The 19,735-nt window shown below is 35.6% G+C and overlaps 1 protein-coding gene across 1 annotated transcript in view; it reads left to right on the top strand.

Moving 5' to 3' along the window:
* The window catches only part of LOC149926178 (calcitonin gene-related peptide type 1 receptor-like), an 87,688-nt gene that overhangs the window by 37,096 nt on the left and 30,857 nt on the right, over nt 1–19,735 (top strand). The window contains exons 2-8 of the mRNA XM_090160748.1: nt 5,251–5,441; nt 5,945–6,067; nt 6,799–6,893; nt 12,082–12,332; nt 13,406–13,593; nt 17,130–17,258; nt 18,697–18,794. Coding sequence (XP_090016874.1) covers nt 5,324–5,441; nt 5,945–6,067; nt 6,799–6,893; nt 12,082–12,332; nt 13,406–13,593; nt 17,130–17,258; nt 18,697–18,794 — 1,002 coding nt within the window. The 5' untranslated portion in view covers nt 5,251–5,323. The remainder of the gene's footprint in view (nt 1–5,250; nt 5,442–5,944; nt 6,068–6,798; nt 6,894–12,081; nt 12,333–13,405; nt 13,594–17,129; nt 17,259–18,696; nt 18,795–19,735) is intronic.

Here is a 19,735-nt window from a genome sequence, read left to right as displayed (position 1 = left end):
AGTTCGATTTAAAACGTCGAAAGGTTTTTTCCGCTCATTCCATCATCCAATTCCCGCGAACAAGGGCGTCGCATTCACTGCGAATCTACCTTCAAAGGCTGGCCACCGATTTCACTCGTACACTAGGAAAATGTAATACAGGGTGTACGAGTTTGTTTGATGCGGGATTCCCACTTACACGAAAATTATAAAAGGTGGCGTGGTAATTTAAATGTCAAGAGGGAAAATTCACGTGCAGTTTTCACCAATTTTAACTAACTGTTCCGTAGAATAAATTTTGGAAAAGATGTAATTTTCTTCGAAATTTCGCATAGTTTTTAATTATTGCGCAAGAATTTTACGAGTTTCCCAAGCGAGCTCTGGGAATAGGGCTAAGAAAATACCGCAATATTTAGATTTGCCATGGTTACTCAAAATGTTTCTGAAATTTCAATTGTGGCCTTATTGTTTAAATGTTGCTCTTGTGTACCACTCTCATACTTTTACAAGTCTACAGTCGCGAGGAATATAGGTTTTTCTAGCGCGCGTGCAAATCGCTCGTGCGAAGAATACACTAATAAAGCGGCGTCTTGTGACGTAAGAGCAACATTTTAACAAGTTGGGCAAGACCACTTTTTATTTTATATAATCAAATATTTGTTTTCTTAATGTTGATATTTTTAAAATCATTTTAAACATTAAAACTTTTCCCATGTTAAATGAGAAAATTAGAAAGTTAGCTTGCTAATAAAATTCTGCTTTTCGCAATAGAGCCAAGAGTTGTTTTTATTAAATTGTTGAACTTTAAAAATTCAATTTTCGTTTTCACTTTAAATACACCATGAAATTCTTGGCTCTGATCAAGCAAACATAGACACCCTGTACACGATCTCAGGTCTGAAGGAGGGAACAGCGAGTGTTCAAATAAAAAGAACCACACAATAGAAAATTTACATTTATATTTGTCAGGAAGAATTCTTTGTAAAGCAAAAGCAATTTGGCTAAAACGTTCTTTGGAGCTTCGAAGGGAAAATGGCTACGTAGGCAGTTAGCAACGTTAAATTTTAGCCTTAATAGATAAATTCGTAAAACTTGGAGAAAACTTTAATTGAATGTCGACGAACTACTAATATTATAATGCATAAATTATTTCGTAGACCAGAAATATTTTTTCTTTAATTTGGGAAAAAAATTTTTGTTAGACGGAGTTATCGAGATAAGTTTATAAATACGTTTGCCATAAGGGTGTCAATTATCAATCTTCCATTTCTAGAATGACCCGCACATTTTAACTTTACTTGACATTAGTAAATAGTAAGTAATATACTATAGAGACAGATACTTAATGGTTTAAAATAAACTTTTATTAAAAAGAATATTGGGGAAGCTTTTCGAGCCCACTCGCTCCTTTTCAACCCAGATAGAAATGGCGAAAAATCCAAATACAAACAGATAGCAAAATCAGCGTACAGTTATTTTTGTTGAACGCGCTCTTCCGTTTTTATGGCCTAAAAACCTTTTAAAACTGCCCCAATTAGGCCATAAAAACGGAAGAGCTCGTTCAACAAAAATAACTGTACGCTGATTTTGCTATCTGTTTGTATTTGGATTTTTCGCCATTTATATCTGGGTTGAAAAAGAGCGAGTGGGCTCGAAAAGCTTCCCCAATATTCTTTTTAATAAAAGTTTATTTTAAACCATTAAGTATCTGTCTCTATAGTATATTACTTACTATTTACTAGTTTAAATTAACCATGGTTAAATTTTGCGTTTATGTTTACTTGACATAGTTAGGTCAAGAACTAAATTACGCAAAGAAGAACTTGACACTTAAGCTTATGACGTAGTGTTACGCTGTTATAAAGCTCCATCTGGATTTTTTGTCTAAACCACCAACTAATCAACGGAACGTGAAATATGTTTCATAATTATCATATAATTATTTTATAGTAATTATATTATATAATTTGTTTCATAATAAGTATAATATAATATTAAAATCCAATTGACAAGTCGCATACTATAAGTCGCGATCTAGCGACACAACGAAATTATTTTCAAGTGGTGGCGCTGCAAGTTAGTATTCCGACTATTTTTCACATGCAATATTTTAAATGAGAGCTGTTCATATAGAAATAAATTTTCAATCTTTAATGATGTCTATTTGTAAAAAGCTCTCAGTAAAATATTTCTCAAAGAGACAAAGTTATTGAATAATTTAATAGCTTCCTGATAAATCATATCGTCTTTTCCATTTGCAGTTGGAGGTCTAATGTTTCAAAGTAAGTGTCGCTCGCATCCGAAATGCTATAGCAGACTTGGATAAAAGCTACTCAAGCTCTAATTTCTACTGATATCGAATACCAAATATAAATAAAAAATAATGAAATTGATTAAAATTGGTCAGATTCCCATGTTATATTCAATGGGAAAATTTCCATTTGGTGTTGTCAAAACATTTTTGGTTGCCATGGCCAAACGGTTGCCTACGGAGACATTTCCCTTTAGAGTTTTTCAAGTTACATCAAGTTCTACCAAACCCCCGATTTTGAACTAAATCGGTGCGTTACACCACGGGTCGTCTCCTTCTTAGTGTAGTCAATAACGTATTCAGTTTAGCAGATAATAAAGCCTCTGTTTGATTGATTCTTGGAGAGCGTCATCTCCTCCTACCGGGATAAAAGGGGAATTATTACACGAAGGTTGAGGGGCATGGTTTTTCTCTCTTTCCTAAATGCATCTTGGTATAGTTTGTCTAATAATTATACTTGTCAACGGTTTTCTGGAACCGTGGTAATTATGATATTCCGTATTTTGGTTGCCATTTTCACCAATAGATGGCAGGCGTAGTTCAGACTAGTCACTTGTCTGTTTTTTCATTAACTTTTTAAATAGGCTTTTTCGGTTTCAAACGAAAATGACGCGCGTAATTTGGTTTAAACGTTTTTTTCCACCCCATTCAAATTATATAAGAAATATTCCACTGACAATTTTCCCGTTTATATGAATTTAAATATAGTATAAAATCGTCTTGAAAAATCGTTTATCGCTTTATAACATTAAAAAAACAATTATTCCCGCGCCATGTAGGTAATCGAACAGCTGCTCGTCTAGGTAAAGTTTGCGTTGTCAACGCGCGTATTAGAATGCAAATGAAATTTTAGAAAGAAGTGGGATTTTTGGCGTTAAATGGACTTAGAACGTAGTTTAGAGAATCTACGTATAGAAAATGTCAAGCACTTTTGGTAGGCAATCATCTACTTAGGGAAACAGTTAACGAAGACAGCTCAGTAGTTCAAGGGCAATGCATACGAGATTCTTGGGTGACTAAAAAGATCTACGATATTACAATGAATGTCAATAATTTTAGTTAATGGTCATATAATTTCTATAAAAAATTACTCTAGGTTGTACAAGATAGAAGTATTTCGAATCAAAGCTTTCCCCCTAGATGTCTATCTAGGCATACGCAGGAACTTTGAGCTCGCCTATTTCAAAAATAAAACGATAAAATATATCTTAAAAGCTTTTTTTGGGTTTCTTTGAAACTAATTTAATAAAGAAAAATGTTAATCAAACACTTTTTGTAAAAAACGCTTTATTAATTTACTTTAAATCGTCGCTACATTTACATTAGCGTCAACGGGAATTATAGTTTATTTTAAACCAAGTTATGCTTGCTCGCCCCTAGAGGCGCTGCGCGTCAATCGCTCGAAGTATATAAATCGATTGGCAATAATCATAGTCCTTTCGAAGTTCACTTTCATAGAAGCATAAAAATATAAAGTTTGATTTGTGTAACATTTATCATTAATACAGTGTAAAAAGAAGCATAAAAAGTTGGCAAGCCAAAATATACCTCTCCTCAAAAGAGTTTTTAATTTTCGGTGAAGCGTAACTGTATCCGTGTTTCTGCGGTAGAACGCTCACCTGTCGTTCAAGAGGGCTCGGGTTCGAATCCCGGCCGATTAAAAAATTATACTACACCCAATGACAAAAAGAGGGCGCTTTTGGAAAAACCTTTTCCCTGATTCTAAGAAACTGGGTACGCAGTGATTACGCTTTGCCCCGAAAATGCGAACGCATTCGCAGGCCTGACAGACAGACGCTAGCACGAGCGACTAATCGCGGATTCCGAGTCGTCATGGCTACAGTCGAGACTATTTAAAGAGAAAGTGACATAATTTTTTGCCCATATTTAATTTTTACATAAAATATATGAATATGCGTTAATAATAATTGTGGAAATAACGATTTTAATTAAACATTACGCATTCACTATTATATATCATTTCTTAAATGGATGGGTAGGCTTTCTCTGACGTCACAAATGGGTTTTGAAATCTTTTTTCTCAGCTCACGCGCGAGTAGGACCCTTTAGCCGGCTTAAATTCTCGTGAAAGTATGACGTAGAGACTGCGTAGAGTTTCAAGGAAGCCAACATAACATTTATTTATTTAAATTAAATTTGCATACTTAAATAATTTTTTAAAGTCCTATAACATATATATTTTCGGAATCAGGACCTAAAACGCTATCTTCTGAAGAACACTAAATTAAAAAATTAATTTTTTTCCTTAGCTGACACTATCTCTTTAATGTATTTATTTATACTTAGGGAAAATGTTGAAACGAGTGGTGGGAAGGCGTGTGTTTCATTCGCTTGGGAAAGCGTTTTAGGGAACCATTGTTATGATAGCATAAATTATATTTACGTCTCGTTCAACTTGTTTAAAATTTCACGCGCGTCTTGATATTTTAGAATAAACGGGCTCGAGTGATTCCGTGCGTACTCCATAAAATAAAAACAAATGCGCAAGCTTTTTACGCTAAAATATTAAGGAGCGCGTCTAACTTTTTAACAAGTTGAACGAGGCATAAATAATTTATGATAGCGCCTATTGATTATCGGGCTGGCTTTATTTGTTTAGTGGGCGATTAGAAGCTATGCTTAAAATCGTCTTAATATATAGTCATTACCCTCAATTATAAATGTGCAAGAAAGTTTTAAGTAGCTTAAAAATACATTAAAAGAACCGTTTAATATGTTATGAACACAGTTTTCACCATACAGTGAACTTTTTATCTTTTATACGCTTATGCTTAAATCGCGTGACGTCATGGCTACTGCTTTAGCAGTGGGCACCATATCCAAGGATTAATTTTCATCTATTGTCAAATAACATAGTTGACAACACCATAATTTTTAACTTGAACACTATCCGCATATGCCAGTCTCTAAATTACATCCGAATTTTGAATCTTTGGCAGTTTGAATCAAACTTTGGTTGCCATAAACGACCCTTTAACTAGGGCAACGTACGAGCATTGGAATATCAAAGCAATGACCGAGACGTTTCACTCCGATAAATCGTACCACAAATGGATCAGTTGCTGTTCGGCGGCGCGTTCGTGTTGCAACAACTCCTTGGAATTGACTGGACTGGCTAGCTACAGCGAGGGTAAATATACTTTTCAGATTATTTTATTTTTGCTGAAGGCTTTCTAAATAAATTGCCTAAGCACGTACACTAAAACACATAGGAAGAAAGTGAGTCGGTATGTATGTACAAATATTATGTTGTGTTTTACTCATCCTGACCATAAGGCACTTAAATAAAAGCAATTTAGCCTCTTCGGCTTAAAGGAGTGCCCGAAATGAACTGTTTTACGCGACATATTGCTGGGTGTCTTCATTTTCAGTTTCTCCCTTTAACCTTTAATCATCCATTTTTTTTCTGCACAAACTAGACTCCCGTTGGGGCCCCCGCTAATAGCGCGTCTAGCGAGTAAAATACTTTACTTAACAACAAATAATCCTCCACTTTACTCAGCATATTGGCATGATTCAATCAAAATTTTTTCTTATTAAGATTGTTGCAGTCAGAAAGCGATACTGAAGCGTGATATGCATTTCGTACTCCTAGGGTAAATATAAGTTGATTCCCTATTTTTGTTATAAAAGATGGATCATGCCCAGCAGAATGGGACGGTGTTCAATGTTGGCCCAGAATAAAACCAGGGACCAGTTCGACGCTGCTATGCCCTACATTTACGTATATGGAAGACCACTATCCATCTTGCCCAGGTAAATTAAAATATATTGCTCAATATTAAGTAGATGAATATTTTTTGCACATCGCAAACTATACAACAACAAAGATTCATGGAAAAGCTCAAAGCACTACTAACATCGTAAGATCAGTTCAAGACAAAATGCAACCAGTTATAAACTGCCACAGTGGCAAGCTCACTGTTTCACCTATAGCAATATAATAATCAATCAATTAGACTCAAGGCACCACCTTAGGCCCAAGACATTAAGTGACTTTTATTGCATTTTATTCAGGTGACCGGGTTACAATGCGTAGGAGGGTGGTGGCAAGCCCTTCATGCCACTCTTACAACAAGTTTTAATTTCAACGAGAAACCAGGCAACTCGTGGTAAACCCCTTTAACCTACGGGGAGATAATTTTCAACCCAGTGCCACAAGCAGGTATCGAAACAAGTCCGTTTTGCTGCGAGGTGAAATTGCCAACCTCGACCTGGAGAAGTTGTTTAAAAACAAAACCAAAAACATTATTTATTTGATAATGTTTATTTTCATTTTATGGATTTTTAAACAATTAAAGCCTATTTTCTTCTTATTTCAAATTAGTTTCCTCTGAATTGGTATTGCACCATAACCTACTTCTACACATTCTCATAAATAAATAGATTATCATTTAAAAATAATTTGATTAATATTACGATTTAAATCAGACTGTCTATGTTCTCGAGGCTTAATTATTAATGTAATTTATGTTGTTCGTAAACAGGCTATTCTAAACGGTTCTGTCCGAGAACAACAGGGATCGAATCTCCTTCGTATCTGACTACGGAGACCGACCATTCAGCCTGTAAGTCACTTGAGGTGAGAGCTCTTGGCCATAACAATGTTATATAGTATTAGTACAATTCAGAAAGTTGATTTAGGATTTATGGCATGCAGATATGAATTGGTTAAAATCCAAAAATGTGTTTATTATAAATTTAGTTTGGACACACACATTAAATTATAGGCATAATTTGCTAAAACTTGAGAATACACAATGTTTGTAGTTATTCCACATTCATTTAGAACTAATAAATGTTTACCACATCCTACCTCGAGACAGAAACGTACAGTGGCCCATCACTTAAACATTCAGTTCTGAAATCAATAACAGCCTTTCCCCAAAAAAACGCGAAAAAGATGTTTGAAACACAAAGATCAATAATATAGAAAACTTTCAAAACTTAGTTGGCCGCAGATCCAAAGTTTGAGTTGTGCAAATAGCGCCATTCGCTGACTTTTCGCCATGAGAGTAAATGTGGAAAAATTGGTCGCTCTAACACGAGGTGTGCGGGAGCCTATAGCGAGAGAGACCGACTGACAAACAAGCAAACTATCGCAATTATATATTAAAAAAGCTTGGAAGCCCGGCCCCAGCTAGTGGTTATAATTAGTGTAACAAAATCTTAAAAATTTTATGAACTTTCTTTGTAAATTAAATGTGATTGAAAATGAAATGAGAAGAACGATGTAAAAACGATAGGGAAATTTATGCCACAGATTCGAAAATATTCACTTTTAGTTACGTAGCTAACGTCACTCCGGAAAATGCCAGGTACCTAAAGCAGACGATACTTACCGGTGAGATTTAATAGAGTGCTAAAATTAAGACATAGTTAGTAAAATGTAGCAAATCATTCCTTTTAGTTTTGGAGTGCAGGAGTGCAAAGGAACCCCTCCCCACACAATGACCCTCTCCACCTGAAGAGTTATAGAGCTGTCAAATTTAGTTTTAAATTGTTGGCAAATATAGGCCTTGTTAGCTAAATCAAGTATCGTCGCCGTTAAAACAAAACCACGTATCTTTTCGGTGGCCTTTTTGAGAAAAATTGATTTTTTAATTTTGCAGCGACTTGTGAAATCGCGTGTTAGGTTTTTACACGCGAGTTAATTTTATAATTAAATAATTTCGTTTCAATATTGACTCTTTGAGGATTTTAATTTTAAAATGTTTTTTGCTAAAGGGGAATTTTTAGAGTTACGTGGTTTTTCGTCATGAAGTGAGATAGGAGCTAAAAATAAGCAAGATACGTACTTTTGCGCGAAATAAGTTGTGAATATCAAAGGTACGTTTAAATGTTTTCTCGATTTAAAAAAATAAATCCAATTGCAACCTATTAATGTTTTAATGTTACGTAAATTGGTGTGTAGAATCTAAATATGTAAATTTTGATGTGGATTTGTTTTAACGGCAACGGTATATCATTGCTTCGATTTTGTTAGTTCAAAATCATAGCAACACGCGTTTCAAGCACTGAAAGCCTCCACCAGCAACCCACTCGACTTGAAATCGTCATGACTCTCCAAATGCAAATCTCAGCCATATTTTCTGTGGTCGTCCCCATCTTAATCGTTCTTTTCCTAAATTTCTTCGACTGAATTCTAAGTGACTATTATCTAGTTTTCGCAACAGTAATAAAAGTGGTTTTAGTTTCAGTGTTAGCCCGAGATTACCTTTGAATAGGGAACACACCACAGAGGGTGCTCAAAGCGGAGAGTAGATATAATCCCCTCAATATAGTTAACACCGCGAACTTGGAGACCGGATCGCGCCAACCGGGAGATAATAAAAACTTTAGTCAATATAGCGTGATAATTTTGGGCTGCTATTATAACGATAGAGAAGGAACCTTTGGCGATGCGAGTGGTTATCAGTGATGCCAGATTGAGGGAAATTTCCCACATCTAGGGAAAATTCGACCTCTAAAAACGGTAAAACGGGAAATTCGAACAAAAATTAGCTATATCTAAGGAAATACGAGGGGGGAAATTATTTTATTGAAAAGCTAACATATAAATAAATTGACTTATAATGAAAGAGTCTATTAATAGAAACATAAGAATTTTGTAGGATTCGCTTTAGCCGGCACCCCTGCATTTGATAAGTCGTCTGCTAAATAACTGGCCTACAGGAACGAGCCCGCTCTAACCCTAGTACCTAGGAGCAACAAACACAAGGAGAACGCCGTGTTGTGTACAAATTTCATTGGACGAGCCTTTTCGCTGAACGATTTTCGGGTGAGGGGAAGACAATTTCCGAATTTTCTCCTTCCGACGGCAGCAGGAGCTAAAGCGTCTAACCAATGAAAAATGTACCCAAGAAAATGCACGACTTTTGACGGGTTGCGTTCTCCTTCTGTGGGGTGCTGTGTTTGTTGCTCCTAGCTAGTACAAACTGTGATTTTTAAACAGTCAAAATTGTTCCTAGTTTTTATTGATTGTGAGATGAAAATAAAAGTATTATTTTCTTCAGGACATTTGTTATTTGGTTCTTCAACGTCCTAAGTAATTGTTTTACGCAAATAAAGCCAAATATCATGGTTTTAAGTGTTTTGGAAAACTAGGAAAATTTTAGTCCAAAAAGGGAAATTTCGAGGGTTGGAAAGGGTAATTCCATTTTCGTGAGAGATAGATAGAATGCAAAATCTGGTGACTCTGGTCAACCAACTCTGACCGTATAATGTGTCAAACTTTTTGCGAGGGGTCGAAAGGCGAAGATGGATTTTTCGGAGGTGGGACGTTAGAGTGCTTCTGGTCAGAAATTTCCGATAATATAAGCTGACAAAAATTGCCAGGCGTGAGAAAGACGAAGACGGAACATTTGTAGCTGGGATGACAGAACGACTTCAACGTGTCAGGCTTAAAAAGGGCGACTCGAGAAAGTCCTGAGAGTTTTATTATGGAAATGGTTGGCTTATGTTTAAACCATGTACGAGAGTCAAACTGTAAAATACTCTTTTATTATTAATAATGTCATAAGTGGATAAAATGAAACAATTCTCTGTAACCTTGCCACCTAGCGGCACGAGCCCAGAAACCGGAAATTGTTTTCTATCCAGGGGCAAACAAACGGGCGTGCAATTCCATGTTAAATGGACATTAAGGAAACAATGATACTTCGTTTACATACATACCAAAGATCTTTATTTTAGGATTTGAAGCTTTGCACATTCAACCTTTTCACTATTTACTATTTGTTATTTTAAACGAAATTGAAGATTGATAAAAGAAGCGTGTTTTGATCCATGTGCTTATAATCATCAACTAAAAGAGCAGACGAAAATCACTTAATTCCAAAAACCCGCGAAATTATTTAAAGAAAATACGAGATGGCGCTATAAAATCATATCCGGTGCCCCTAGGGGAGTTAAGCGCGGGGGGAGGAAACACGTTACGACCGAGCCAACGCGAACTCGGCATTGAAATCTTAGCTCGTGGAACATCCTTTAGTGTTTAATCCATGGTTGGATATTGGGAGAATTCCTCAATGAAAGCTTGTCGCAGAGCAATTTCGCAATCCCAAACCGGAAACGGATATTCGTCACTCTGGAACCGGGCTACTTTTTCATATTTCTACGCGCGCACATTTATTTGGAAGCTTCATTTTTAAATTCCTCGGAATCGATTTTAAAGCCGTCTTTGATTTGCTTTTATTATTTTAGTAAACTAATCATTTTTTAAATTCAATACGATAAATTCCGCCGATTTAGTCAGTCGCCACAATAACAAAAAAAATTATTTTCAATACTACTTTCATAAGGGACAATACCATTGCTAGAAGTCACGTGAACTAATAGAAAGAGCATCGTAATTACAAGTATTAATAGCAACCATCAACTAAGAATACAATTCGGGAATATCCGTTTTTGTGTGCTCTGTATTGAAACAAAGCATTCATTGAGCATTTTCTATGGTACGTTATATACTGTCCCACTTATGATTATTATCCACTTATGATATATATATATATATATATATATATATATATATATATATATTTATATATATAAATTTACCAATTGTTGCAAGGCATGGCTACTAAGTATATTTCTGTAAATGAGAGAATAGAAAAGATTCGCCCCACTAGGTCGCACTCCGGAACCAAAGATAGTTAGTCCAATGTCCAGTGCCCCGACGCCCCCTTTAATTAATATTAATTTATTTTAATTATATATATTATTATGTAAATTATTATTATTAATTTATTTTATTTCAATTCAATAAGTATTAATATTAATTTATTTTATTTTAATTTAATATAATATAATATATTATTATCTAAATTATTAATTTGATTTTAATTCTAATTACATATTCCTTGAACAAACATATTAAATCTCGCTATCCCCTTTGAGCTAGTTTGTAGCTATCTAAGCACCGCTCTACGGTCTCTAGCTTTGGCTATTTTCTCAACGGAAACGATATTTATCGACTTTTTCCGTTTATAAGAATGTGATTCCGGCACCTACTTGAGTTAAATAACTTTTTTTCATCTACACATAAATAAATAGAAATAGAAAATAAAAACTGTCTAACACAATAATTAAATTCTAACCTTCATTCTTAATGTAACATAAAAAAAATTAAATTTACCTTGTTGGAATTGTTGTTTTTTGTTTAAATCTGATTTAATTGATTGAAATCAAATTTTGTATTGATTTTTTTCTATTGAAATAGAGTTTTAAACATTTTAAACCTATTTCCTTTGGCAAATTTATTCATAAATGCATTGTAATATCAAAAAATATTATAAAATCATTGGATTTGAACATGGGATTTGAATAAAAAAAGTTTATAAAATCATTGGATTTGAACATGGGATTTAAATAAAAAAGTTAATAAAATCATTGGATTTGAACATGGGATTTAAATAAAAAAGTTAATAAAATCATTTGATTTGAATATGGGATTTAAATCAAAAAAGTTTATAAAATCATTTAATTTGGATATAGGATTTAAACCAAAAAGTTTATAAAATCAATTGATTTGAATATGGGATTTAAATAAAAAAGTTTATAAAATCATTTGATTTGAATATAGGATTTAAATCAAAAAGTTTATAAAATCATTTGATTTGAATATGGGATTTAAATCCAATTTATGTAGATCAGACATTCCTACACCCTGTATTTGCACGAGGTCGATTCAATATTTCTTCCAATCGTTGGAAAACAACAGCGTAACATCTGGTCTGTTTTCTATTACCGACATTATTATTTTTGTTTAGATTGAAAAATACTGGAGCCAAAAAGGAGAAGGCTTGAAAGTGTTTCTCCAATCGATAAGCGAAAGATATAGCTTTTCGCCGGGAAAAAATAATGATACTAGCTGGGAAGGAGCCTTGATCGCGAACACGAAAGCCTTGTGTTGCAGGACGGAGCGCAGGGTCACGCTGCCCTTCGAAATCTACTTGCTCGACACATGCGCTCGGTGTTACAATTACATGCCAAAGGGTCTCTTCACTGACAGAAGATTTTTGTGAGTTACTTCATCTTGGATTCTATCTATTTTTAATTTTTATTTTTCCGTTTTCAACTGCGCATTTTAAAATGCAAATTTGAAACATATTTAACTTATTTATAGAAGTTTCTTTTTAATCGAGGAATTCTTCCGGGTATGTTTCCATACCAAAGTGACTGTGAAAAATCATATCACCTCGGGCACGAATCGAACCTACAATCTTTGGGTTACCATCCCAACGCCACTACCATTGAAATACCGAGATCACGAGTAAACAAGACGCAGACATCCAATTTATGAATGACCCGTTGTTAACCTTGCCGTAGCATTTCAAAGTCAACTAATTGTAACAGGTCTTTGATTGCCTGTACCCTGTAGTCATAACCAAAAGGTTGTAGGTTCGAATTCTGCTCGAGGTGATATGATTTTTCTCAGAAATGAACGTATGAAAACATGCGCAGAAGTATTCCTGGAATAAAAAAAACTTCTTTAAATGTATTAATTCCTGCGCAATAAAACATGAATATATTTAACTAACCTAACATGTTTAAAAGTCAATCTATAAAATGCGGTAGATAATCGTTCTTAACCTAACAGGAAATCAAAACAGGTTGCAAAGTTGTTGTTATGATAGTATAACAACGTCTTTGATAAGACGCGTTACGATGATTGCAAGATACTACAGCATACGTTAGAGGCCTGTAGGAATGTGTGCGAGCTCGAACTGCTGTTGTCATGGTAACATTCGGAATCAACGTCTTAAACTCAGTCGCTGTTCGTAAAAGAAAAAACCATTTGATCTTAGAAATAGCTTATTATCTCTTAAAGCCTTTTTGCCACAAACAAGTTTGGAACAAATTTGACCAAGCTACAATTGCTACTGTGCTAGCGTTGATGATTGGCTTTTTGTAAATGTGATATTAACGTAACATTACATTGACATTTGACCTTTTTTTGTGAAATATAAAACTTTTCCACTTACTTTACTGACGAGTCCCTTTTTTATTAGGATTCCCGTCCGGTGCTTCCACCTAGAAACGCACTCCAAAAACGCGTTGTGACATTTTTTTCTTTTATAACTTTAATTGCAGATACGACAGGCGAAGGGCGTCATTGGTCAACCCTTTGACGAACGAATCGTACCCCGCGATATGGACCAATCTGAGTCATCCGATCCACGCCACCTTCTCGTCGGTGACGGCCATCGTCAAATGGACATCCTGTTGCGAAGAAGCTCTCGAATGCTGCGTCAAAGGCGTGGCGTCTTCAGTTTACACGGGTACGAGTACCAAACTAATAAAATTATTACACGTATATCAGTGAGATACCTAAAACGGCTAAAGTATTATTATTATTATTAGCTAGTATTATTCCGAAGAAAATAATCCACTTCCTGAGGATATTATTCGGTGTATAAGTCATATTATCTCAGTTCATGGAATACCGTCGTTAAGTTTAATATTAAAATGAAATTTACGTGTAGCGCCCAGATGTGGCTTTTATTTTGAACGATAATTATATAGCGTCTAGTTTGTGACGTCATGGACGAATTTCTGAAGGACACATCTCGGGCTGCTTTTCATTTCCCGCTTACGTTCCGTAACAACTATAGATGGAGTTAATTCGCGATTCTCTCATAAAGGCGCGCTGGCTTCGACTTCAGGGTCAAATAAAACGTCAGGTGACCACCGAATCTCCACGTGTATTTAAATCAAGCCAGCGTGCGATTATTTAAAGGTCTATTGGTGATTTAACCATCGGTAAGTAATTAAAAAAACACTTTATGCCTTTATTAAAAACGTAAAATACAATGTTTGAATATTTCTTGAGAGATCAGACAGTATTTCATTTATAATAGTTCCGAAATTCACCAATAGAGGGCAATAGTGTTTCGCGAGTGATCACTTCTCTTGACCCTGAAAAGTCGGTTTTTACCCCTCGAACACGTGTCTTCCCCAGTGACATAAATCTGCCAGGATACAGAAGTCAAACTTTGGAGATAGCGTGGTAGAAGGCAGCCCGAGTAGTGTCCTTCAGTATTTCGTCTATGGTGACAACATTACCTTCGGCTTTTTTTTTTCAGAATATTTTCCATTGAATCTGGTAAATTACACTATCCAACCAAGATCATTCTTTCAATATCCTTGGTCGATATACCGATGTCAATTTAGCACGTGCGGGTTTTTAAAAATAGAATTAAGCACTCGCGTAGTAGAATCTCATGGTTCTATAGTAGATTTTTTTAGTTCGGCCACGGAATCATTAGCATCTACATTTTGTTGAGGATAGCGGCCAATGAGAAATAACGTGTAGTCAATGACGTCAATCACCACGCTAAAATTCAAATTGTTTGGCTGTTCTACTAATTACTTCTAATTAACTACGAAACGGAAAGCAACGAAACTTAATATTTGAGTATTTTAAACGTACGAGCTTCGCTTAATAACAAAATTGAGGCGGTAACGAATAATTTACAACTTACTCTATGCATGGGCCAAATAATGATAAATCCAGGACATGACTCTGGTACCTTCACACGTACTATATTGGTCGTCCACCAAAAGATACAGTGTGTCAGAATTTATAGCCCGGTGTACCTATAGTAACAGAGACCATACCACCGGAGGCCTACCAAAAGATACAGGCGGCCATTTCAGTAGATGGGGGAAAAGGAGCAAATGAAAAAATTGGGAGCAAAATCAAGCAAAAATTTCCGGTTTCCCGAACGCCATCTTTTGTTGACTAAGTCGGAATTCGGAAATACGTGGCGGTTGTAATTCTAAAATCCTGCCTTATTCGGCCCCTAATTTTTAAATTAATGTTAAAGATTCTAGGAAATTATATGTTTAATATTATTTAATTATATATATTATACTAATTATGAACTAACTACGTATAAAAATAAGTACTTACTAACCACACTATATGTGATAAATGTGAGTATATATTCCAGGATATTTACTACGGCGACTACGAGTATGAGTTTTAAAAACTGTCCCTAAAAAATTTGCCCCAAAATGACGTAAGTCCGCGATATCGCATTTTTCCCAATACAGGGATTTCAGTATCACGTGACATGACGTCACCTATGCTTTTTCCCATAGAGAAAAAATCCCGCACAAAATGGCGGCCATAGCCAAAGCTACGAACTGAAACTTCTCTATAGGAGGCAATAGTGCTTCGGGTGTTAGCGCTGTTGGACGGGTTTTTCGCATAGAGTCATGTCCTGGATTTATCATTATTTGGCCCATGATCTTTGTCACGGAAAAGGAAATTGAATATATCAAACGTTCACTGTCAGCCAATAAGCAGTACGCATTGTATACAGTGACACTGTGGTTTTTAGACGCCAGTTTTTAAAACAATTTTTGAAATATCAACGGGAGCTTCTAAAGATAAATACAAAACATATCATAATCAGCTAGGATAACACCCAAGGCACCACCTTAAGCCCAAGCCATCTAGCGATTTTAAATGACTTTAATACGACGGTCAAGCAGTGTAAGAAGATAAATTATCTTAAAACGAGACGAAGTAAAAAACATTTCTGGGTAAAATAGGATTTAGTGATAAAAAGGAGCCGTTCCCTAAAAAAAGATTAGTTTCCATAAAAACGCAACGAAGTAAAAAAAAGATTCTGGGTAAAATAAGATTTATTGATAAAAAGGAGCCCTTCCTTAAGTTAGATGAACTATATAAAAACGCGACGACGTAAGATTATCAACGTTTTTGGGAAACTAAGAATGATTAGTTGACATAGAAATGAGACGAATAAAAAAGGAGCGACTTTTTGGGGGAAAAAACGCGGTAATTCTTTCACGTAAATGCGACGATATAAAAAACATCGTTTCAGGGGGAATCAAGATTTATTCTCTAATAAAGATTAGTTTCACCCCAAAAGTTGTTTTTTTTACGTCGTCGCATTTTCATATAGTTATCTCTCCAGTCGAACGGTGGTATCGGTCTTTCCTGCTTAAAGCCTAGTTCCCACTTAACGACTTTTCGATATTTTCGCGACGAATTTAATTTTCGCCGTAGCTTTGCTCTATAGAAAATTTTATTCGTGACCATCAATTAGTCTCACGAAAACTAAATTTCGCGCTAAGTGGGAATCAGGCTTTAGAAGGACACTTTCTTCTAAAGCCAGGTTCACATTTACCCCTAAAATTGCTTCATTTTAGATAACTAGTTTTCCAAACCAGAGTGAGAAATCGCTTCGTGTTGGTTTGGGAAGCAACTCGTCCAAGTCGGTTCGTTTAGAATCGCTTTCAAAACGACATGGTGGGACTGGGGAGGTAAAATTGCTCGTATTTTCAAAAATAATGGGAATAAAATTCTAAATAATGTCAAATGACAAATAATATTACTTTATGTATAGTAAACATGATTAACTATTTGTTTTGGATACGATTTAGTATTTTCAAAATTCTGGTCATAATTGGAAATGACCGCATTGGCAGTGGCGTAGACAAGAGGGGGTTTCCGGGTCCAGACACTCCCCCTTGGGCCTAAATTTGACTGTACTAAATTTCCCCCCTTCTCGACCCCCTCTTAACATTCACATACTTTGACACCCCCCCCCTTTGACGAATTTCTGGCTACGCCACTGCACCTGGGCTCAAAGCGAACCGGGGTGAAGCAATTTCGCACGTGTGAACCAGGAGTTATCGTCGGTTGTCCAAACTGACCTAAGCTGGGTTTTCAGCTCTCTAGTGTGACCGTGGCTTAAGAGAGAGATCATCAACTTCTACAATTACGTAATAGGGGTCAAATGCAACCAAGATTGCCAGCTTTCACGGTTGTGTTATTTCGCAGAGACGAGCGACTTCTGTCCTGGAACGTGGGACGGATGGCAGTGCTTCCCGGAAACGCCGAGTGGATCTTTGTCCAGAGTGCCATGCGCCGACCACGTTTACTTTAAAACCGAAAAGCCATCCTGCCAAAGTAAGCACAAAGTCTATACAACCAGAGATCTTGCTAGTCGCTGCGCTTATAGAGATAGGAAACTCTCACGAAAACGCGTCAAGAAAAATTCAAGCATCAGTGCCGCCGCTCGACCGGGGAAAACCCATGTTTCGTTTATGGCATCTCATTAGCTTTCTTCCAGACGTCGAGGGGAGCCAACGTCGGCAAAAATTGAGGGTTGCTGAGGGTATTGGGAGTTGCATATCTCTATAACAGCATGATCTTTTATACAACCCTCTTCACACTACCAAGAAATAGAACGAAACTAAAGTTGCCCGATGCAATAACTAACAAATTTAAGATTAAGTTGAAGCAGAATAAAGCCTACCTAGAAATTCCAAAGACCCACAATTTTCTTGAAATTTCAATGGGTTCCCCAAATTTAATTTCACATAATAGTGTACACTCGATGAACATACCATCAGAAAATTAGCATTTATAGTAAGTGTCGGCTTGACGTGAAGTAACTCTTTTTTCAACAGATGTCGCTAACGTCGAAATCAAAACAAGATACTTAAGTTACATTTTGACCCAAAAAGCGGGACATAAAAGTACCCCTACCGTTGATTGGCTCGTTTGTAAATATGGCAATAACTTAAATTATATTAATTTTTAACAATATATTTATGTGATATATAATTTAGGTTAAAGTCCACTAACAATTAAGTAGAGTATAAGTGGTCTAATTATAATTATTATACATGGTTCTCTGACGAGGATACTGATTCGTTATTTTGTATGTTAGCTTCCTATGCCAATAATAGATGGCACCACGCCCTCCAGTAAAGTCGGATAGATTCATTGCCATTTCTAATAACAAGGGTCATATCATAATGCAGGTGGCAATGATAGAGCTGACAGTTGATTTAAGATTAACTCACGACGTGGGCAATAGAGTGGGCAAAATTCACACTTAATCTAAAAGGGAAAATCTTCATAGATTTATAAGTGTATTCATAGCTCTGGAAATAAGATAAATAGGACCCATTTCCCCACCTATAACTTCCGTAAAATTAATTCAAATATGAAATCTAATATGAAAGACGAATGAGATTATTACAGAGTGTGCGGGGTATACAATTTGTAGCTTACCATTAAAAATTCCTAAAGTCACTACTGTCCAACATTTAGTATATTTCTGGACTTATTTTGCGGCTCACCTTACTTATTTTAAAAGGGTGTCTTTAATTACACTGACATTCATTTTTCTTAAAAATAATTTAACCTAGAATAGTGAAATTTTCAGGGCGTACGTATTAGGTAGCGGATACGTTTTAATATGTATATTTTTTAAATTTTGTTAATTTTTTTTTTCACCGGTAGCGAATAGAAAATTATTTTCAGTGAAGAATATAGTCGAAAATGAAATAAATTTTACGCTAGGTCATGTAAAAACGAGCGTCTCATCCAATTTCAGAATATGCTGAGAAGCTCTGTACGGATTCTGGTCATTGGTATTTCGACAAAAGAAGGAGAAAAGAGTGGACATCCTACGCTTCGTGTGGAAGACTAAACGTCAGTTACAAATATCTTTCCTATCATTTTATCATGCAAGTGCAATCATTTGTGGGCAGCGCCTTGCTCACCTCGTGGTTTCTGGATTACTGGATACCGCACTCCAATGCATTACAAATCGGCACACAAAATGCTGAAAAGTCGGGGGCAACTTAGCGGGCGGGGTGACCTTTTTTGGAGAATGGTGGGACAAGCTTTTTTTTAGTTGTGAGCGCAGCGTAGCAGCAGAGGTTGGGAGCCGATACTAGTCTTCAAAATAATAACGGTTTGTGCGGAAAAATTACCAGAACTTGTTCCGTTAAATTTTCCGCAAATCAGAAAAATAAAACATAAATTACTTTTTAAGGGTTTTTTAATGTTTTTAACTTTTTATCGATATAAAATGTCTAATATCAGTAAACACACTACAAAACATTAATAGTGTTATATTATTTATCAGTTTAAACTAGTCTAGAGGTTCAGTTTTACTTTAAGATTCGAAAACATTTGGCGAAAATGTCATTTTATTTAAATTTGCAAACAATATATTAGACTAATCATGGAATGAAACTTTTCCGACTTATAAGTTGTTAAAATGGTTGCGGGAGGTAAGACCTAATTTTACCAAAGAATCGTATTTATGCTCTAAACATTTTATTGGGGGAAATATATGAATAATAATAATGTAGTAATAAATATTTACATACGTTGGTACTTACTTTCTCCAAAATAAGAAATTTTTATCAGCCTTAATTTGTAAAAAGAACGTAAACACGCTATCTCGCGCTTCTCACGTGTAAATGTTTGTCCCACCAAATCGCTAAAACCGGTAGATGGCGCTAAATGCTTATCAGCAATTTGAAAACCACCAAAAAAAGGAGTTCGATATCCAGTAAGCGAAGCTCATATTATTTATCCAAGGTGTAATATTTTCCCTTTCTCCGGGTCAAGCTAGGGGAAGT

This window comes from Leiobunum rupestre, chromosome 10, assembly GCF_980474605.1.
Source record: "Leiobunum rupestre chromosome 10, qqLeiRupe1.1.hap1, whole genome shotgun sequence".
Lineage (NCBI taxonomy): Eukaryota > Metazoa > Arthropoda > Arachnida > Opiliones > Sclerosomatidae > Leiobunum > Leiobunum rupestre.
This window is presented reverse-complemented; position numbering and strand designations above follow the sequence as displayed.